The 23,304-nt window shown below is 41.2% G+C and overlaps 1 protein-coding gene across 3 annotated transcripts in view; it reads right to left on the bottom strand.

Moving 5' to 3' along the window:
* Positions 1-2,739: 2,739 nt before the first annotated feature.
* ESRP1 (epithelial splicing regulatory protein 1) overlaps positions 2,740-23,304 on the bottom strand; it is a 34,919-nt gene continuing 14,354 nt past the window's right edge. Inside the window, exons 9-15 of one of the 3 annotated variants that reach the window (XM_055800584.1) lie at positions 23,224-23,266; positions 21,491-21,792; positions 19,740-19,958; positions 17,561-17,747; positions 15,465-15,633; positions 5,304-5,409; positions 2,740-3,748 (exon numbers count right to left, since the gene is read on the bottom strand). In XM_055800584.1, the coding sequence (XP_055656559.1) occupies positions 5,319-5,409; positions 15,465-15,633; positions 17,561-17,747; positions 19,740-19,958; positions 21,491-21,792; positions 23,224-23,266 (1,011 nt within the window). In that variant the 3' untranslated portion in view covers positions 2,740-3,748; positions 5,304-5,318. Of the gene's footprint in view, positions 3,774-5,303; positions 5,410-15,464; positions 15,634-17,548; positions 17,748-19,739; positions 19,959-21,490; positions 21,793-23,223; positions 23,267-23,304 lie in introns of all 3 variants that reach the window. The other 2 variants (XM_055800583.1, XM_055800582.1) reach the window with 2 other exon arrangements.

Genomic DNA, 23,304 nt, shown 5'->3' on the forward strand with positions numbered 1-23,304 from the left:
TAACCTTAACCTCAGAGAAAGTTACATAGTGGAATTGGACTTTCATCTTTACTGATGGAGTCTCAAGCTTTCTTGCTTGAATAAGTAAAATTGCCTCCAGCTGAGAACCTGCCTAACTGAGGTAACAGATATTCAGAGATATTAAAGCTATGAGATTTCCCAATTAATCTTGCAAAAAGAAAACCGAATAGACACACATTTTCTCCTTTTGTGGAAATTGCATTTCTAGTTTGTTTGATTTCTAGAACATACAACCATTACAATGGGGGAATGGTATACTGCTCAGCTTTAGGTTAAATGAGATTTGACATTGTAATCAATTAAAACCGACAGACTTACAGAAAAAGAGGATTCAGTTCTGAATTTAATAGAACCAGAAGAATCCCAAACATAAGACAGCCTGTAGAAAAATAACGCAAAACCCAACTCAGATCATGTACAGTAGATGTGCATCTTACTTCATAAAATCTGAGGCCAGGGTCCTAAGAACAAAGTGGTATCACCATAGAAAACAACCTGGTGGGGATCTGAGGAGGACATCTTGTCCACATCTGTGCCCAACAGTAGGATCAGCTATACCAGCACCAACTCTGACAGACGCTTGGCCAACCAGTCCCGAGAGATTGCTGGGGTGGAGACTGAGCCGCCTCCCCAGGCAGTCTGCGTCAGTACTTGACTACTGCTGGTATGAGAAGGTTTGTTCTGATGCCTGCCTTAATCCCTGGCTGTAACTCCATCCCCCTCTCCTGGTTCCATCCACAATGGGAAGCATCTATTCCTTCTCTGTTCATAGCCATAGTTTTTCATACACTGTTCTCGTGCCTCTCCCCAGCCTCCTCGTCACCAAGACAAGCAACTCCAATGCCTTCAGCAGGCTCTTGGGAGCTGTTTCCATATCCCACCTGTTTGCTCTGCAGTCAGTCCACAGCCTTCTGCAATTTTTGTGCCAATTGTTGGCCATAACTTTTTGCTAAGGTTTTACCAGCATTGTATAGAAGACTTGGAAAACTTCAAGGGCATCCCAAACAAAAGGCCCATTTGTGCAACCCAACGTAAGTTTTGCCTTTGTTTCTCAAAGGCATTTAATTATTGTTGCATTCAGTTTTTGATTTATTTTTCCAAACCTTTTCTGCACTACTGCTTCCCATCCACTCATTCCCTATCTGTGTTTACACAGTTGGGATATTCCCGTGCAGTTAATATGCAAAGACTCTATTCCACCATCACTCCCTGGGTGGCTTATATAGACTAATTATCTCTCTGCATAACTATTAATTCATAATTCTGCTCCAAAATTAAAGGCAGAACCATCTTCTCGGAAAGAAAAGCTGGAAAAACCATTTAAAAATATTTTGCATCAATTAATCACATTTAATATACTCATGTTTACAGAACAGCGATTTAAAGGAATGCCCTGTCAAGTACTCCAGATTGTAACACTGTGAAGTTTACCAGAAAAAAATATAAATCTAGATTACTATGGCTGTAGTGATTGCAGGAGAGTGGCAAACAGGAAAGAGAAGAGCAAAGAAATAAGGGAAATAATGAAAAGGAGATTTTTTTTTTTTTTTAAAAAAAATCAGCTAGCCTTGTTTCCATCATCACTTGCCTTATCTGGAAGAGTTTTTCTACTTTGCCACAAAATCCATTCCCCCCGCTTCCCTTGTACTTACTTTCAGAGATACCAAGGCACTGTTATGGATTTGGTCTCACGGTAACTAAATACTGCTATAGGAGGAAAACAAGCACCCCATACCCAACGTGCTTTACAGGAACACTTGTCTTAACTGTTGAGGTTTACCAAGGGCCTCCCAGGAACCACAGCATGAGTTAGGTCCTAAAGTTTTATTATTCCTTCTGCCGAGTTGGAGGTAAGTCAGAAGAAAAAGCAAAATGGGCTCCAAAGCTGCTGGGGACCCAAATTAGGCAACCCCTGTGCAGTCCCTCCCTAATAACCACAGTGGTGACAGATTTCCCCTCACACAACCACTGGTTACAAGGTGGACCGAGGCTCTTCTCAGGCTGCAAAATTGCAAAAGCTCTTTTCTTCTTGAGACCATGCACAGATGATGGGGCGCAAAGGTGCAGCCCTTCCGCCACAGTTAAGAGATGTGTCTGGGAGAACGAGAGAGGCAGAACTTGACACTGAGCTCATCCTCTCCAGCAGACACGGGTCCCAGCTCCTAGGCTGTCCACCCTGGCCCATCCAGGTGTTTTTTTTAAGAGTTCTGGTGTAAAGCACGGACCTAGCTCTGCCTGCTTGTCTCCAGGAAAGGCATCACCTCTGGGATGATAGCAGCTGTGCTATGCTTTCCAAAAGAAACTGGACCAGCAAGGAAGAGTGCATAGGACAAATGCTTTCCCACATCAGCCTCCAGAAGCACAAGCAAGCACATTCTTGTGGATTTGTGTGTTTTTAAGTAGAGACATGTCTTTTTGCCAAATACCTTATCTTGCATGGCAGCAGCTTTCTCACTTAGAAGGCTGCAGCAGAGAAGGCTTGCTTATAGCTAACTTCAAGAAGAGACAGGCTTGCAATCCTGAATTCTGTATATTAATTTTGAACATGCCAGAGAACCTATTCCATCTGCAACCTTTAGTCTCACAAATCTCTTTATTTCAGGGTTTCTCCTTCCTCACCTCATTATTTTTACTGGAAAAAAAAAAGTATAATTGCCATGGAAAGATGCTGTGCTCTAACCCCTAACTGAAGTCCAGTCCCAGGGCAGGCAGAGAAAGCACAGACTGCTAAAAGACATTAGTTTAAGTAAGAGCATGTACATAATCTCCTTTCTTTGGTAAGAGTGACAGTTGTGGTGCTGAGTTATGGTCAAAGAGTACTTGCTCTAGTTCAGAGAGACCTAACGCAAACTACTGTCCCTACCTGAAACACCTCACCCCCCCCTTAAAGCAGACAAGGTCCTGGGTCTTACAACAGATCAAATTACTTCTCTTAAATATGAGATTGTTCTACTTCCTGTTCTACCTACCCTGCTTGGTGTTCAACAAATAAAATAGTATCATGGGAGATATGTGAACTGCAGTTCTCGTTTTCTGACTAAGCAGTGTGATCAAAGTTTGAAAATGCCTACTCCTGTAAACCATTTTAAATTTAAATACCCAAGTACATATGGAAAGCATACAAAATAAGAATCTGAGACAAAGCATTTAACATCTTGCACTTATATTTTTACAAAGTTACAGCATTTCTTACTCAGATAATCCATTTTACATTCCTAATTATTTCTGCACTGTGTAAAATATGCCTGTATACAAAGTTTACAGAGGCTTCTTTTGCACAGATTAGACAAATATGTACAAGACAAGAAAACAAGTTTTTTATAAAAATGTCAGAAGCACAATTAGAGGTCTTAAAATACTTCCTTTTTTAAAAAAGAACAACTTTGTGTGCAAAATTAGGTAAAAAAAGACTTGTTATTTCAGAGAACATAGTAGATCAGACTTTGTAGGTTCAGGCTAAACTATTCCTGTGCTAAGAGCAGCTTAATACTTTCTTTATCAAGAAGCAGCCCTCAGGGGCTTGCTCTCAGTGAAAGGCTTAGTGATCTATGTGCGCATGTCTGAAAACTGTGCATTAACTTTAAAACAGAGGCCCATCTGCTGATTTCCAGAGTTCTGATGACTTTTCTCGAGCACAATTGACTTGAGCAGTGGAAAAACTGGGAATACAAAAATCTCCATCTAGGCTTGCTGTGTTTGTTCAAAACATCAGAAAGGGTAGGGGAATCTGCATGAAAAAGTTGTGCAGGTCACTGAACACCATGATAAAAGCAAATGTTAGTTTCTTGATTTCTAAAATATCAAGTCTTCACTGAAGGATCAAAAGCTTTAGTTTTCACCTTACACGTACAGGATTTCAATGACATTTTCTGTTAGAGGGAACAGCATTTAAGAGTATGCCAGAATATATTCAACACTAAGGGACCTTTTAGCTAAGGTGAAGTTTTACAATCAACTAGAACATGGCAATGCCATTACTATCCCTCAGTGACTGCTTTGCTCACTTCTACATTCCCATCTCTGAGCTGACACAAGTACTTGCACAGCTGTGCTGTAAACTGTATTGGATGAAAACAAATAGAAAGACTAAGGCCATGAGTTCTTCCAGTTGGATCAACTCCCCCACCCTAGGTCACTACATGGCAATGCTCATTATAGGCAAACAGCTACAGGTGGATGGGAAGTGATGTAGCATAGTTTAAGCCAGGATGCTACTAAGCACCTAACTATGTCCTCAGGCTGTTAGTCTTAGGGATGGGGTTTAGCTTTACCAACCCAGTCAAAAGGCAGCTTGTTGGCCAACTAGCCGAGATGGTAATTTTTGGTTTTACACATGCTGTGCTTCATGTGACTCAGAGCAGATGACAGTGAGGTGATGCTGCAGGTAAAGATTTTGCCCAGAAATGGATTACATCCTGGGCTAAGTTGTCTTTGTGCCAGAAGAGGAAGAATGAAGAGGGTGGAATTTTCATTGTTTTTCAGAAGGGAAGGTGAAGAAAAGGAATAGGGGAAAGAAAAGGGCATAAAGAAATTTTATCACTTTGACTATGTATTTTTAGAACACTAGAGATAACAAGCATTTTTTATAAATATATTTCTATATCTACCTCTAAGACTACAGCACATGATAAAGCACATAGTGCAGCCATCAATACACAGCTTTTCAGTTCAACTTGCATTTTTCTGCACAAATGCTTTCTGGGTGACTTCACCCTTTGACTGTTCCTATACAGGAGATCAAGTAAACCAAGCTTGAAAGGCTGAAGTGGTCTGATCAGAAGGCTTACAAAAGCAAGAGAGTAGCTGTCAGTTATACAAACTGAGTCTACTTCATTGCTGATGTAAAATTTCAGCACGAGGTTTAGAGATCGGATTCTGTATAGTCACCTAAGCAAGTCGCTCATTCTGCCTAACCAATGCTATATCCTCATGTATTGCTCTGAGAGTAACGTCACCTGTGCACTTGGCTCCTCAAAGAAAACTGACTCTGAGGAGCTTTCTGGATGCTCTACAATACTAATATTAAAGCTTGAAGCAGCATGCATTTGGAGCCCTGGGAAGTACAAAGCAGCAGCCCATAACAAGGCTGGGAGGAGTCAAAATCCATTAAATGATGGCTTTAGTAGCCAAGGTCTTACATATTGCAGTATGACGTTCTGGACAGAGCAAAGAGTAGCCATATTCCTAGGGCAGCAAATGAAAAACTACGTGGAGTATGGCGGTTATCTGAAGCAAACACTATGATACCCCCAAACCCATCTCCTGGGGTTCATTATCCTTACCTTCTCTAAGGAAGTCTAACTGCTGGGGCCTTTAAATGCAAATCCATTCTTTGGACACTGTCCTGGCCGGATCACTTGTGTGTACAAGTCCATCCTCTGCTGCATACTACAAACACAAGTTAAGATAGAAGCAGTCAGAAGCCAAACTAGTGTAGAAGAGAGCCAGCAGCTGGCTATGTGACCTTAACCTTTCTTAAAGCCCTGGGCAGATATCAAAGTTCAGGCCATATAATTAGACATTTGTAATGCTTCCATCACCATGGCATCAAAAGCAATTCAACCACAGAAACCAGACTAGGGTAATCAGCCTCCCCTAACACCACATGGGTACACACAGTATCTTGATGAAGAAGGCTGTCTCCAGACTCTGGCAGTCACAATTGATTGGTCTCAAGAGAACGTCACGTGAGATCAGACACAAACACACATCCTGTACAGCCAGAGCCACGTGCACTCCCAAAGTCTCTGAAGCAAGAGTTAACAAGTTCGCTACTAGGTAGATCTGCATAGGCCATTTGTCCCTGAAGTTGTTCCAGTACTGAGGGATGCCACTGACAAAATACCACACACCCCCAAAGAAAGCCCATACTTGTTGCTTAAAGCCACCTTGATGATTTTGCTTTATTTCCTGAGCATGACTTCAAGCACCTATTTCCATCACCATTTTCATGCTATTCCTTAGAACTAGGATAGCCTTGCCAAACCTCACTAAAAAGGTAGTTACCAGACCACCTCCACTTCTGTTCTCCAAACTCACAGCTATAAAAATACCACGGGAAAGTTTCTGCTACCAGTCTTTGCTTGCTTAAATCTACATTTAAATCCTTTGCTAAAAGGGTATTCATGAAGATTAAGTTTAGCCCAAAGGCCATTGTCCCAAGATGACTTGTGGAGGAGCCTTCCCTCCACACAAGTCCTACCATGTTAGCCTATATTCAGTCTCTCTAAATTAAAGCTCAATTTCATGAGTTCCTCTGCAACTTTTAAATCCAGTAGGTACACTTGCCTCCAAGCATGAGTTCTCACCACTGCTATCAGTCTTGCCCTTCCCCAGTTCCCATTATTTACAAAGCCTTGGGTCATCTTCGTATAGCGCAGTATGGAAGGCGATAGCTCACACAGTGGGCAAACAAGAAAATCCAGCAGTCCAGCCATTCCTGGACACAGCATACAGATGTTTATGGTTTCCCTTCAGACAAGTCTTTAAGGGGTTTCACTAAGCAAATGCAGCCAACTGAGGTCTAACGCCACTACTTCTACAGTTAGCAGCTATCCACATCTGGAAAGCGAGCTGGTTTTCCATAGGAACTGCTTCTAATTAATACTTGTTTATCTCCACAATATTGTGCTCCTGGATACCTTTGTGAATAATTCTTCACTGGTAGCTCCACTAGATAGCAGAGATGGTGTAATGACAAAAATGACACTTGCAATCATTTATATCAATTTTGAGCCTACTGTCCAAAAGTTAAATGGGAAGTTCAGATTTCATGCTGTAGAGTAGCATCTTCATACAAATGTATCACAACACACCTCCCACTAATGGTTCCCTGCATGCCTTTTCCCATAACGTTAATAATCTTACTAATCTCTAACAAAATACTACCACAGTCCATATACCCATGTACTGTTCAGCTTCTCAAATACAAGATCCAGGGGTCATCTTACAACATTAAGAAGGCTGAAAATAAGTTTTGGAGCTTATTACCATCGCATGCTGTCTATAACTGCAAAGTTTTAAATGTAGCTAAACAGTAAGGAGATGAATCCATGGCAGATGCCCACCCACGGTTTGGATCCAAGTTCCAGGTCAGTGTTCTCCATTAACTACCTGCCAAATAATCTGAGGAAGGAGCTCTCCACAGCTGCCAGCAATGCTAGCAAGGCAGTATTTGCTTTTATTTACTTCTGTTTCAGGGACTCTTTAGACACAGCATCTTTTGTGGTCAATGGCAACTGCCACGGTTTAGTTAAAGGCTAGTGCCACAGAAGGACATGCTTGTCTTGCTTTAAAGCAATATTAATGCCACAATAATTCATTTATTCACAGGTAGTAAAAAAAAAACAGTAACTCTTCTCAAACACAAGAATAGTCATAGCTTGTAGATGTTGGAAGCTTTGACATTCTTTGTCAGGTCTTCCATAGCCTTATTCAAATTGCCACAGAACTGTAGCTAGTTAACAGACCCATGCTTTATTTTGATTCAGCAGTTCCACCAAATATCCTCTTTGCTAAAATATCAGGTAATCCATACGAGTTTCCAGCTACTATTAAATACACACATATATGTATAACATTTAAAAAAAATCTGCTCTTTATTGAACAAGATGCACCCCCCCAGGCTACTTGTGACTGCATAGCTTTGTGGAAAGTGCCATTAACATTAATCCTTTTGGCCAGCCCGGCTGAAGCTACCAAAAAGTGAGATTTGCACATCTGAGATAAAACAGTACACACTACAACAGAATTTAAGCTATAGAATAGTTCAATTTTTTCTAGAATCCTTATGAAAACAGTCCCATTGCTTCCAAAACTCCTACGAGGAGAAAGGGAAGAGACCTTTTTGCAGCTTTGTTTACAGAGTTGGTTGTTGTTAGGGAGGACAAAAAGCCAATCCTCCAAACCAAATCATGATGCAGCTTTCTGAGATAAACTAATTTAGTAAGGCTATACCTAGTTAGGTGCATCACTGTTAAAACACACACCAAAACCAAACATGAAGCTACCAGAAAATACCTAACAAGACAGACACCTTGGGCAACCTAGCCTTCCTTTTGAAGCAAGGTGATGGCCCTTGTCCTTGGAAGGTATTGCTGTTAAACTGATGTTCCTCTGCCTTCCTGGCCCTTGCTGAGCAACTGCTCACAAGGACTTGCAGTAGTGGGCCATGAGAGCTTTGGCCGGGTGTCCCAGAACACAGCTTTCCCACCGTTCTGGCCACTTGACCCTGCTGCTGAGCCTCAGCATACTTCCCTCTCAGCTTTGGTAGGACAGCATTTGGTGGGGCAGAAGAGCTTCCCCTTCAGTTCTCTTGCTTCTGCATCCCTCTTTTTTTTTTTTTTTTTTTTAAACTACATCTACATGGTCCTTATCTGTTTTAAGGAAGTCAGGCATCTCTGTTTAAAACTCCAGCTATTCAGAGCAACCCTACTGGCTTTGCACTGAGCTGCTATGAGCGCTTGCTAATTCCTAACTCCACCTTGGAGATAAAGGTAACAGTCAGCTTCAGCAACAGGCTAGGCTAAGGGCACAGCCTGCTCTTAATTCCCTGATACAAGGCACATAGTCTGCCCCCAGCCACTTCTGCGTTCCCCAAGACTGAGGCGGTTGTCCCCCCTAGAGGAACAGCAGTGAGTGACTCAGAGCGGTCATGTCTCCAGATGGCAAATCAGTAGATGAAGAACACTCCTACTGAGAAGTGTCCAGGGAGGGATACAAAATAAATAGCTATTCCAGCCCATCTCCTCTTGTTAAACAAACCCCGGGAACACATACTTGCATTTTTACGCGGGGTCAGAGAGGATTTCTACAGCCGTTCTTAGTAGTTGCATATAACTATATAATGATGCAGTGCAAGACCTTAACTTTTAATATCAATTTAGTTCTAGAAATCAAACATGATATTAAGTCTTTCCCAATGCATACTTTTTTCTTATGAATTGATCCTTCTTTGATCTAATCAACAGCTAGACTGAATTTTTTTTTCCCAGCCAATATTTCTGAGATTGTGGCATTCTCCAAAGACTCTCAAAATAAAACACAATTAAGTTTCAGAAATCAGTTTGGGATGCAGGAACAAGTTTTCACATGTTCTAAAGGTTGATGCTGGTATTCAAACAGTATTTATGAACCACAAGGGATCCCAAACATTCATCACTAAAATATTACATAGAAACATTGAGGTTCACAGTCTGTTTGATTTCCTAATATTTTTTTTATTATATGTTTGCCTAACAGATACCAATATCCAGAAGGAAGCTGTGGTTTATATTAGATTGGGCGTGCGTTGGGAGCAGTCAACATAGGTAAGCAAGCAGGTTTTTAGATCTCTTCCAAGTATCCTGCAGGCCAGTCAAAAGCAGCATAAATATATCCAGCACTATTTGCACACAGGAACAGACACACACATAGACACCATCCACAGGTTTCAGTTCCCTCCCTGCAGATTTTCTATCCCTATTTTTCCTGTGACTTTGTTGTCTGTAGTCCTGAAAAAAAGTCTTCTTGTTTGTTTGTTATTAACTATTTCCTGGTCTGTGACAACAAATATCCTTTCATCAGGCTACTGATTGACAGCTTCTATTAATTTCAGGACTGTAAGACAGGTCCTGTATTGCAGGTTAGTCTTACTACATATCCCTCACCATACTACTCAGAGGAATACCAATAGGGAAAGCGATGGGAGAGAAAAAGGGAGGAGGTAGGGAAGAACAACTTGTCAGGCTCATCCACTAGTGTTTCAAGATTAAATTAGCCTCCCCTTTTGCTAGCTCTAGGAAGCCCTGCAGACCCTGAGGAGCATTGCCGCACCCCAAAGTCAGATCTGACTGAAGCTAGAAGGAGGAACAGCAAAAAGCAGGTGCACGTCACCAAGCAGCCTTCAGAAAACCTCAGCGAAGTTTGACAGAACACCCCAACACACGATGAACAGCAAATTTATCTTTTTCCAGAGACCAATAGGGATTTTGAACGAGTGCTTGGGCTGGCACAGGGCATGGGTATAATGTGCATGTATGCACAAGCTTGCAGCGTAATGCCTATAACATTCATTGCTGGAAAGCAGCCCGAAAGCAGGCGGAAATGCAGCTTCAGTATAAAGCTTTTAAAAAAGTGGTTCATACAAAATTTGAGAGAGGAAAAACTAGTAAATTGTGGTATAATTACTCAACTTTTAACATGGTACTTTGTTCACTAAAACTAAGTAGACACGCTATTAGAAAAAGTATTTACATAACTAGAATAATTTTCTTTTTCCAAGACTGGAATGTTTATCCATATTTAAAGAAAGGCCACATAACTTGACAAATAGCAGAAGTACGAGCACTAAATCATCAGGTCATGTTTATCAGCTAGAAACGTTCAGATCCCCATGACTGCTGTTTAATCATGAACAAGTACCACAGACAATGTTCTTAACAGGAAAGACTTTTAAAATAAAAACAAGTTACCAGCTCCAAGGAGCTTTATTCCAAGATCAACCCAACTCTGCCCCTGTAAACACCAAAAGCTGCTTTGGTAGGGATGCTGTCCCCACATCTAAGCAGCCTGCCTACTGCAATCAGCTTCCATCTGTGTAAGTTAATGGTAGCATGACAACAAGCAGCAATGGGAGCAGAGCCAGAAGTGCTTGCTGCCACAGAAGGCTGCAATGGTCTGCCCCAGTAGTGTTCGTTGGGACTTTCAACACACCCCAGTAGAAGGTTGCTGCTGAGAAGCATCCATCAACATACCTTTGTGCCCTGAATAACCCGAGATCGCCTGGCCATCACTGCAAATGTTTTAACAAAAGCCACCTTCGTGACTGACACACGCGCCTTGAGGCACAACAGAGGGATCTTCTCTCTCACCAAACTGCATTGTAAGCAAGCAAAAGCGAAAACTATACTCAAACTGATCTCTGCAGCTAGCTCACGTGATGATGTAATATCAAGTAATCCCCCATACTAATCCAAATGCTTTACTAGATAGCAAAGGAAGAGTCAGAAGGTGACAGTAAGAGCTGCTAACTGAACATGAAATCATTCAGCATATTAAGTGAACAAAAGGAACCGGGATCTGTAAGCAGAAGCACCTCCAGCAGCATTCATGGCAGCATTTTGTAAGGTGGGTTGAGTAAATCTTGGACACTGTTAGCAGCATCAGCATTTTTACAGGCTTATCAACTTTGAAGAAAGGTGTGGTTTCTTCTAAATTTAAATAATTTTACTATTCTGATACTCAGATATCAGTTGATCAGAGCATTAGCATTCTGCTGCTTCTCAGACACCATGGCAGTTCTACTAATTAAAACCTACAAATGAAGAGATAATGACAGCCTATGAAGGCATGCAACAATTAGTTTTCCCTGCTGCTGCACTCCTCCTTCAATGAAATACCATAGTAGTTACAGGCATCCCTGCTGTTCTAATCCTTGGCAAGCTACCTTCACTCAGAGAAGTGAATCATTAAGTCTTCCCCCAAAAACAATCATTCTGGTGACAAGTTTGTGCCATTAACTAGAGAGCTGTGGTTATTTTGACAAATCCACGATGGAGATTGGCTTGCCGTGAGCACGGATAGGTAATGAAGAGTCTCAAATTCTGTCACTCGATGTAAACATGTGAACTCCATTTGCTGGACAGCAACTAAAAGCCACCAGTAGGCTTTTATGCTCAGTGAGCCCATTCACTGTAGATGTGATCTCATGCAATCCAAGCTGACATACTTATTATAAAAATAGAAAAGAAAGAGTACTACACTGTAAAAGCTGTAGTCCAGAGCATTGCTATGATGCTATGGGTACAACTAAGCTGATGAAGAGGTTTTGTTTCTGGCTGCTGCTGTTCTCCATCTGTGACAGATCTCCCAGGCTAAATACACATATGGTTGTTTCCTAACCCAGTTCTGTCAAGTGATGCTGGTTAGCCAGACACACGGATATGCAAATAAAGCTGCTGGCAGCAACTCTGAATGGTATCACTCCTAATCCAGCCCACTTGTTCCTATTTTTGCCAGTTTAAACTTGTTGTAACTTAATTCTGCTTCAATATGGATCTGAGCAATGACAGAGGTTAGATAAAGTACCTCACTTGTTCTGTGATGGATCAGATCCTCCATAATGACCGTCATTAGAAAAAAGTCTTACTTATTCTTAACCCTGGTCATTTTATTTTTACACACACTTTTTATGCATGCATAGTATATATGAATGCTATATGTATGTTGCATACATGTATTTTATATATAAAATACTTTCACGAGTTGATTAGTGTATAATGAGGAAAAAAACTTATCTAATCCATAGCAGGAAGAGGCAGAAGCAGACAGACAAGGACACTAACAAGTTACCCTGTATTTCCTTGTGCAGCAAGTATCAGAATCATGCCTTTAACTACCACCTTTCAATCCAAATCACTCCAATGGAGAGAGCTATACACACACTGACACGACAGGGAGATAAGCCAAACTTAGCTACTATTAGATCAGCCCAGCTGAATACAGCTATAAACACGTTGTAAGAGACCCATGCCCACAAGCAGTATCTATACCGCTCAAGACACAAACAAGTTCACCTACCCATCTTGGTTCAATAGCACAAGAGTTTACCATAGGACACAGAACCCAAAAACACTCTTCCAGTTATTTTGAGTTCAAGGACTTCCTGAGCCAGATGTGGTTTCTGTGTATTCACTAACTCACAATGAATTTCCTGCCCTTGAATTTACCCAGTTTGTTTGAACCCACATCAGTTTTCAGCTTCCATACCATTTTCTGGCTACATGTCCCACCGGCATAGTACCCACCGAGTAAGAAGCTCTTCTTTTGACTTAACTATTTAAAATATTGTTGAAAAAAGAACAATGTTGAAGGGTGTTTCTACAATTAATGGATTTTAACACAAACTGTAGAGGTTTTAAAGGCACTGCTTTCAAGCAATCAAAATGGCAGTAGAACTGAATATGTACAACAGGATCTAATTTTGTTTTAAAACTACATATCCCATAGCAGTAACTTTCAAGTTTGTGTATAGTGAAAGCTTCTACAGAAGATGTTAACAGTTGCCAAGTAGTGCAGTTATTCATTACTTGCAATGTACATACATACAGCAACCAGCACACCTATTTATCTAGGATTAGATAAGGAAAGAAATTCCTCCCTCCTATGAATCCTATTGTTAGTTTTTTCAAAAGCCTACAACTACCCAGAGACGGAGACCACTGATTTGCTGTCAGAACATGTTGCCAGATATAATTACAAGCTGAACAGATATACCAAAGACCAACAGCTCCCGAATAACTTGTTCTCCCTCCTTTTCATTAGGAGCTCACTAAAGCTATTTTAATAGTTTAGAAGGCATCTATTTCTTTACACCATTGGATTTCATCACCAAAGCTGTAAGAGCATTAGGAAGAGTCTGAGAATTTCAGGGATTTCTGATAGATACTAAAGACTAAAGCAATGCCTCCCTCCCCCCCACCATCTATGTTGATTACTGTGCAGAGAATGGAATTGGCTATTATAAAGCAACTTGACCTTGCAAAACACAAGTGGTAGAAGCTTTTGGCAGCAAGTCAAAGAAACTTTCCTTATTTCCATAAGTATTCACTAGTTAGATTTATGAACCATTGTCTGATCATTAGCCACCGGCTTTGTATTGCTTTTCCATGTACATGCATTTAAATGCACCACTTAGTACAGAGGATACCCCATTCTTTCCTGCTGCACATACTTAACATTCTTCTGAATTAGATTTCAGAACCAGAGAACTCCATTTAAAAGAGTTCCGATTGCTATGTGAAAGGGACCCAATTACTTATTGCATTTTTTACAAAGGACGGGAAACTTGCCTGAAAAGCAATAAAGCTTTTTTTTTTTTTTTTTCAAAAAAAACAACCCCAAAATATCAGCTGCAAAGGATTGCTACTTTACTGGAGTACATACAGTTTGACTGTAGATCAAACATTTACTCTGGATAAAAACCCCTGTATGTAAACACCAGATCTCACAACGTGGAAAGACAACAAATCAACTCCAGAAACTTTACTTCATGGTTTTTGAAAAGGGAGTTACTTGTAATTGGCACAGAAGCCACACAGGAACGGTTTCTTAAGAAGAGTATACAACCATCAGACATAAGGGATATTCTGAGATTTGGGATGGATCATTCTGTAACCAACATATACACCCACCGCGCAAGCAGCCAGTGATGGGACTCATGTGGGATCCCATTCAGTGAGATATTTCTGTAGGGCCTGACTCAGCCTGCAGTGGCCAGTCTATCATCACTTTAAGTAGTACAACATGGCAAAGGCTCCACAAAATGTTACTGTTAATGTGTTCTCATGACATATAGAACCGTTAGTGAGAAACTTGTTTTATATTGCCAGTGTAAGTTTGGAATTTTATTTTTCTTGATCTTACATTAGAGAGGCTGAGTTTGGTAACATCACAACCATAAGACAGACATTGAAGGCAATATAGCAATTAACTCATGAGTGAAGAAAACACTTTAATAAAAAAGTCACAACAGGCAGCTCACAGACATACTGGTTTAATGTAAAGTAATAGGAAAATCTGTGTTATCTTACTGGTACTAGAGAGTCCATATTGCTCAACAACGTCATAAGTAGCTATTTGGACCCTTCTTGAGATAAAATGCATTCTGATCAGAATCTGATAGAAGACTTTAGCTCTTTAGCAGGTTTCCTGACAGACCAGGAATGGCTTATGGCTTAAAGGGAACATGGCTCTTTCCAAGGCCGCATGACTGTAGAGGGCAAATAGTATCAAGAGGTTTTGTTCTGTAGAAGACAGCTAATACATCCAGAAGAGCCCAAAGCCCTTTATGAGAAGTGTTTATGAGGTCAGGAAGAACACATGCCTCTATGCTTTACATATGCATTCAATACATATATGCTTCAATGCAATACTTTTTATAAATAAGTAAACAGTTTTCACCATAAAGGCCAAAAGTTACTTTATTACAAAAACAAAGAGGCAGAACTTCAGAAGTTATGGCAGATCCCAATCCACCCATTCTAAAGAGGGGACAGGGCTTCTTTATGGACATGGAAAGGAGAGCTGCACACACCCACTGAAGGCACAGCAATGGAAACTAACAAGTTTAAGACTAATGTTGGGTGGGAAGAAAAAAATAACCAACCAAAAACAAAAAATAACCCACTGTAATTGTGTGACTTATGTTTAAGAAAAAAAAATAAAAAAATCAATGACTACCTGAAATACTCTGAAACTTGGGAAATCCCTAGATATCCTGAAACTGTTTCCCTGAACAAGATACTGAACAAGCTGTTCTTGGTAGCACAAGCCTTTAGCACAGCAGTCAATGTTCTTTTGCATTTGCTGAAGAAAAAAAAAAAAACAAAAAAACACACCACAAAAAACAAACAAACAAACAAAAAAGACTTCTTTGTTCCTGCTTGGTTTCTCCTCTGCTTTACCTGGGGTAGTATGCTGTGTAGTTCATGAAGAGCTGAGTCCCAGCAGGGTAGTACGCTGTGGAGGGCTGAAGCGTTCGTGGGTTCAGGAGCATGGATGGCTGATACAGAGCAGCTTCTGTTGGCACAACCGCAGCAGGAGCCGGAAAAGAGTAGGAAGGGGGTGAAAGGCCTAAAGGGAACAAATGGAAAATAGATTAGGACCTTTTCAATTCAGACATATATGTGGTCTTCATTAGCTGAAAAAACTTTGCAATATGTAAAATGCCTTCACAAGCTACTCATTCTCTTGCTCATCACAGAAAATAAGTCTGAGCCACCAATATGAGCTTGTTGTGCCCATACCACCCAGTCAAAAGCAAAGTCAGCTCTCACAAAAAGCTACCTTTTGCTCTGGGAATAGGGTTTCTTTCTGAAAAGGGGGCCAGTTTTTCTCGACTAGGCTCAGATTTTAAAAAAGTCTCCAATCAAGAAGTGTGAGACTCCTCCACTGTGAAGGGGGAAACTTCTGTGCTAAAGGTCTGCCTAACATTCCCCAGAGGTGAGGACACCTTTTCATCCTGACACTCCCTATCCCCCAAACAGTTCTGTCTTCAATTAATCAACAGCAGAGTGAGAAGTGTCATACTTTTGCAGCTTCAAGTGTTAACACCAAGTTTTATTTAAAAAAAAAAACCAAACCACCAAAAGTGCACTTTGTGGTGTTTCAACAAGATGTGAGCAGTGATAATTCATCCCCCTCTACCACTTTTTTCCTTCTCTTCCTCTTCCCCTCCCCAGTGCCATGAAAATGAATATATAAAAGCTTTAGATAACTCTAAATAGCAAAAATAGAGCCTTAAAGTGACAGTCAGCATCTCACTACGTTGTGGGATGGAGCAGTGACACAGAGCCGAAAGGGCTTATCTGAGGAATACATCACTAGCACTCGCAGTTGGAGGTGGGAACACTGCCACCTAAGGGTTCCGAAAGCTTGGCACTCTGCCCAAGAATCTCTCCTAGTAGTTCTCAGGAGAAGCTTCCAATCCCTCTTTGGAACAGCTGTCACACATAGGACCACATGCTGCAAATCCCCAGCTCAGAAGGATACTTGCATTGAAAAAAAAACAAAACCAAACAACCCCCCCCCCCCCCCCCCCACACACACACGACTAGTCACCTGGAAAACTTATCTCCTAAGAATTAGCTGAAGGTCTACTCACACTCAAAAGGAACCATACCCAAGAAGTTTGCTTGCCACATTGGCAGCTCGGACTAAGATTTAGAGCACACTTCTTTAAACAAGCCAACAATACATTTGCATAGAGGGACAGAGAAAAAGCTCCCACTTGACTACCTTGCCATTCATGATCTTGGAAGCAAAGTATTATTTTTCCCATAGGCTCAGATTTATATGGCACATATGTTCAGTAAGGTAGCCCTTAAGCTGTTAAAGCATTTCCCCAAAACATTTGTCTAGAAGTCTATGTTCATCTTAGTAGCTCTGAGAAGCGTAATTTTACATGAAATACAGTTGCTGCAAGTCTCTGAGGCCAAAGCTATGAGTATTTTATTCCCACACAGGCAGCCTCAATTCTGTGCAAACAGCAAGAAAATAAACAAAAGAGTTCAGTCAGTAGTGGTCCAATAGGCAGAACATTTGTGGTCGAGTCCCAGAGGTCACAGCATTGCTGATGGTTTCATAAATTAAGTTCTGGAAGTGAAAGGGGAAGGGCTTTTACTTGACATGTTCACCATGATGAAAAGCGTAAATACCAATCAGTTTAAATGGGAAACAGTTCTGTAAGGTCTAGGCTGGGCTTACAAATTACTTTTTCAGAGTCATGGCTCACTCTGGCCATGTTAAGTTTCAGGGAGGGGAGGGCAATTTGCCACTGGAATTTTAAAGTAGTTCTTCAGTGATTGTAATTCACACCCAAAAGGGAAAAATAATGATTGCAAGCTGCTGATGATTTAAGATTAAAAGACATTATTTTAATACCCCCATCCAACACTCCTTCCTTTTCCAAGAAGGAAAGTCAACAAAGCGGCTCCAACACCTACCCTCACATAGTGTAGAGTATTGGCAAGACTCATGCAAAACTTACATGGTAACTTACATGGTGGTGGGGACAAGCCATTTCGATTTAAAGTGCCCCCCATTAATACAAAGTTCATCTCCTCAGCAGAACATTGAAAGACTTCAACATATCTGTCCTTCATAGTCTTCTTATGACACTTCTGTGCAGCCAGAAAAGCTCGGTCTGCAGATTTCATCTGAATAAAAGCATCTCCTGACGGACGTCCCTACAAACAAGGCAGACAAAACCAAGTGTTTCTGGATCTCCCATGAAGTAGCAATACAGTAATAGTTTGTGCTGTTAAAAATGGTCAAATATATTCATCTCCAGAGTCAAGTACAATCAGTCAACCCAAGCACCCATCATCAGCATGTTTAAGCTGTCCTCCCCCGAAGTTCTTCCCACTTGTGCTAACTTCATTGTGTTTATTTACCTGTTTCACTTAAGCTACATTGTAACTCAAGCCATGTTACTTCTATATTTAAAAAAAAAACAAACAACAGGGGACACCTACAGGAAAGACTACAGTTCAGGGACACTTAGGTGCGTTGAAACCTGCTCTTACAAATCTAGTCAGAATGCAGAATTGAAAGATCTAATCCACATTTATTATTTGTGATCTTTAAAATTCAAGGATAAATACAGTTGAAGTGCCAAATGTTAAATGACTGTTTAAAATATTATTTTAAGGCAAATATGGGCTGGGATATTTTAGAAGGGTACCAGCCAAAGGCTTGGTGTGAGCTTGTGGTGAAAAAAATTACATCCTTATATAGAGCTCTAGATGAGCAGGATACGCAACTGTGAGGAGTCATTTTAGCCACATGCAGCTGCTGCCTTGAAGTAGCCAGAATTACAGGTAGAGATCTGAAGCCAGCTCTAACTTAAGTTCTGGGCCAGTTCTTCCAGTTTTGGAGGGAAGAACAACTTTATCACAATCCTTTACACAGTTGTTCATGATTAGAGGGTTGAAAACAGGAATGGTGGGAGCACATAGAAAGATAGAAATCTAGTAGTTCAGGTAAAAGCGGGGGGGGGGGGGGGGGGGGGGGGGGGGCAGGGAATATCTGACAGCTTTGTGCAGGGGTGGCAGACAGCCCTCAAGATTATATACACTTCCAGTTTCTTCCTCCAGGTTCTTTTGTTACTGCTGGCAAGGGCTGATACTACTGTAAGCTATTCCTTCTGCTCAGACATCTGCATCTTTTCTTAGCCTCTCCCAGCCCTGAACATTCCTCTCAGTTTTTCAGCCTCGGCTAGGTCAGCTCCTCACAGACACAGGCATCTTTTTAGATAGAGAGGTACTGGAAGAACTACCCTTCCTCCTTCCTCTCCACGCCCCTGAAACGCAGAAGCCCTACTCCAGGAGAAGGAAGTATTTTGTAGTTTCATCTCAGGCTTAGCGTCAACCAAAACAATTAGAAGACCCATTTTTATACCACAATTATCAGTGTAATCAGTGCAACCAGTCAGGGCATCTCTACAGAGTTGCAGGAGCTGTTGTCTTCTCCCCTTAAAGTCACAAGACTATGCAGATAAAGAAGATCACAACAATGCACCATCCTTTGTCTGAAAAGTTTTGGTAGAAACTGCTTCCAGAAAACAATGGCAAAGATGTGACTGTTTATACATATCAATGAGCTGTTAATCTTGGTGCTTAGCTGTAACTGTTTAAAGAAGGAACCATACAGCTGAGGAAAGCTTCAGCTGCTGACTTATGCCATAGGAAATCCTGTCTCTAGAAGGCCATAGTCACATTTGTCCTCAAATATATCTGAGGCACATTGTTCAGCAAGGCAGGGGAAAACCACTCCTTTGAGAGCTAATATTGCCCACACTTCTGTTTTGAAGATGCTCCTCACCATACAAGAGGAATTATGCATGCTGTTGAGCAAGATTCTTCAGTTCAAGCCTCTCAGTGCAGGAGGATCACAGCTGCTACTTTGGCAGCACCAACTGCTCCAAGACTGTGGCTTCGCTTTAGGCACATGGGTCTCAGTAACAGAAACCACTCTGAGCCAAATGCAGCAGCTGGCATAGCAGGGTTCAAATAAGCCAACATATCTATTGCCAGCACACTTTTAGAGGAGAGCTGGAGCTCAATTAGTGCCATTAGTGTGAATCCCAAAGGTGCTTACTTCTCTAGGGATATCAGAGGGTTGTGTTCACATATACAGGCAGTTCGCACAGAGTGGCTAGAAATGTGGTGCCTACCAACCTGGTGATTTAGTACCATGTGAACTCCATGGGTCCGAATATCTGTAGAAAACTCCCCCAAGAACTCCAGGATGTCCTCTATAGTAGCAGCATAGGGAAGACCACGCAAACGTATACAGTCTCTGACATTAGTGGGAGGCACAAATTGCTGAGGTAATACTGGAAGAATTGGAGGTGTTGGGAGAGGAATGAGAGGTGTGGAAGAGTACCGGTTCAGCACCTGTGCAAAACAGAAAAACAGAGAGGTTACAGAAAGCCTCCTTACTTATTCTTCAACTCAGAGGAACCGAACATAAACACCAATGCCATCTATTTTCACTCTGGGCAGTATTTTAGGAAACAAGTGAGCTAGATTCTGGGCTTAAACCACAACAGCACTACTTAGAATTCAGATATTTTGAAGTAAATACTTGTATCTTTTTCTTGAAAAACGTCACTTTATTTTGGAGTATTTGAACTGTTATGCAACTCCCAGATGACATCTTCTTAGAAGATGAAACCTGTATTTCTACAGTATTTTTATTGGGAAAATATCCCAAAGCATTCTATCATCTACAGAGTCACGGTAACACTTCTACCCAAAGCATCTCCTCTGCAAAGCTTTAGGAGAGTCTGGGAACTAGAAGCATATTTCACTACCAAACAGCCCTGACTTGAGATGCAGTAGTCCATCAAGTAACACAGGTGGTGTTACTGAGTCAGTCTCAGCAACAGTCACACTTTCAGATTTGTTACTAATTTTAACAGTAAAAACCCTGCCTGATCAAGAGTTCACTGAATATTCAATCACCACCCTTTAACTTTCTCTGAGCAAGATTAAGATTCATTTACATTTATACAGCTATCTGAAGGTTTTGCTAAACAAAGAGAAATATGAAAGCACTTGAGAAAAATACAGTGACAGGAGCAAGTGTTGCAGCTATGCCTTATCATCAGTGTCACCCTTCAAACAAGGCACCGAAATCTCTACACATTTGGGTGAACGGAGCAGCACCATTACTTGGTTACAAAGACATGACTATTGGTTGGCTGTAATTTGCATCATAGATGAGACCTTTCAGAATCATGTTTAGAAGTCAGTGACCTCAGCTGAAGCTCTACAAATCTTTGGAGATGTACATAAACGATCCTCTCAGTTCCGTTTCCTTTCCTTGACAGTGTGACTGCAATTAATGGTCCACCAAGCCATGTTAATGCAAGAAGAGGTACTCTTCAGGCTGTTTCCCAAAGTCCTGCCGCACTCTGCTAGGTAGCCAGTGCTGGCAGAGGATCGCCAAGACCTGCCCTTAGAGGCAATTCATAAGACCCTTCAAATACACTGCTCTGAAGATGACTGCTACATCAAAAGGCTCTGCTTTTCTGCAGTGACTAAGGATAAGTCTTTCAAAAGATCAAGATTTGTTGCCAAGGCTTCTCCTAAAGACCATCATGTACTTCGGCATATTCAGCATCTGTAGCATAAAGCACTGGACCCACATAAACTTTCTACTATAGCTCTTGCTCGCAAGGCTACCGAAAGCCAAAACCCTAAAGGTTTGATTATATGTGATTGAGAACATCCATATACCATAAGATCTTACACTGAGAGGGAGCAAAGCCTCATGGAAATCCAGACAGTAGTCTTGCCAGCAAGAGTCAAGAGTGAGAAGAGAAGCTTTCAAGTCATGGCCAAGCAGTATTTGCTTCCACTACCGTATGCCAGTGTAGAACTCTGGATTACAAAAAGCCATTGTTTGTAAGGTTTACACTCACCTGCTGAACTTCTGCTGCAGTGCTCCTAAAGAGTTCAATGTACCTCTTCCCTAGCAAGTCCTTATGCTTTTTCAGTGCATTTTGTGCATATTCTTCACAAGCAAACAAGACAAAGGCATCCCCTGTTGGCCTGCTGTCAGGGTATGTGACAAATAGGATTCCCTCCTTTCCTCCTGTTACAGGGCAGTGCTGACCAAAGAATGTCAGCACTTCTTCTGTCGTTACGTTGAAAGGAAGACCTCGCATCCTGACAATCACTTGGTTCTCTTTCGACAAGAACTGTGCAACCTCGTTGGAAGTGCCTGTAACAAAAAGAAATACAGAAGCACTTAAGTCTGGGCAGCCACATAAAAATCACAAGCAGGCCCGGTATAGCTACCTCCTCCCCAGACAGTTTTTGAGCATGTAGAACAGTATTTGCCTCTAAAGTCAGGAAAGATGACCCTCTTTGATAAACTAGAAATACTGTACAGGACACTTCCCATTAAAGTCTAATAATCTTAATTCATTTGGAAGAGATTCATCCTTATTCAAGGGGAAAATACACAGTACTTACAATGTTCAAGCCCAAGGAAAGCAGTCTGTGCATCCCTTGCATGAACAGTACCTGGCCTACTGTGCACCTCGCATTTCTAACTTATGAATAACTTTGGCATGCTCTGAAGCCTTAATATACAGTAACCGAGCACTCAGACCATTGTGCTGGGAAAGCTGGAAGGGCATGTTGAAATCTGCTGAAGAATTTCACCCTGTCCTGATAAATCTGTTCAAGTCTGCAAATTCTACTTTCAGAAACTCTAGAAGACCACTGATGCTCATGTTATAACACTACCATCAAAGCTAGCTGCTAACCAACTTCACATCTTAATATGGCCCCTTCACTTAGAGCTAGATCATTCTGCAAAGAGGTTTGGTTGTGCCAGACACCCACCGCTTTTTCCCCAGTGTCAGTGTACCATGTCTTTTCTTTGAATGGTATAACTGTTACTAAGCCTATCAATTAGCTATTTATTTGACAGCTTAATTGCCTCTACCACTCTAAAAGATCAACCTCAGACACAGAGTTAGCCATTTGCAATCCCCAAAACAAGTAGCTGTCAGGAACCAACAGGGACCTTAAGGTAGTATTGTAGACACATATCAGCTTATTGGATCTTAACTCAAATTCTGTATGCTTACAGTCATAAAGGGGAAGAAAAGAGACCACAGGAGAGTTTGTAGAGCAAGTTTTGCAGCCTTTCAATTCAAGGCTGCAAATACTTCAATATTACCTTTAAATAACCATTCCCCCTTTAGTCTGAGGCAAAAATTTGATTTGAAGAAAATCAGTTCCATAAATCCCTTGTTATTTACACTGTAATATCTGTTTGGGTTTATGTGCAAGTCTCCACAGCAACAGCAGTCATATTGTTTTGAAAAACTACTCTGGTTTTGTTTTTCAGCCATCAATAACATTTAGGTCCCTTCAGTTAAGACTACGACCTAACAAATTAAGTTCATATGCAAGATCACCTCTCCTGATCAAATCCTTATTTCATAGGCTGCTTGAAATTAGCAAGGAAGAAAAAGAAAAATCAGAGAGCCTTGGACTGCTGCTAGCAAAGGACATCATAATTAACACACTAGGCAACTACTTGTTCCAAGAAAGAAAATGAAAGGCCACATCCAACAGGAGCCATTTAGTTACAGGTGCTGATGGAACAAACCCTTCCTTCTCACCCCCTAAAAATTACCTCCTGCGATTTTAAGGAAGTCTTCACCTGTTGCCTTGTATACCTAAGGAAAGAAAAGAGAACACGTGATTGGCACGCTAT

The sequence above is a fragment of the Falco peregrinus genome, chromosome 3 (assembly GCF_023634155.1).
Source record: "Falco peregrinus isolate bFalPer1 chromosome 3, bFalPer1.pri, whole genome shotgun sequence".
NCBI classification, from domain to species: Eukaryota; Metazoa; Chordata; class Aves; order Falconiformes; family Falconidae; genus Falco; species Falco peregrinus.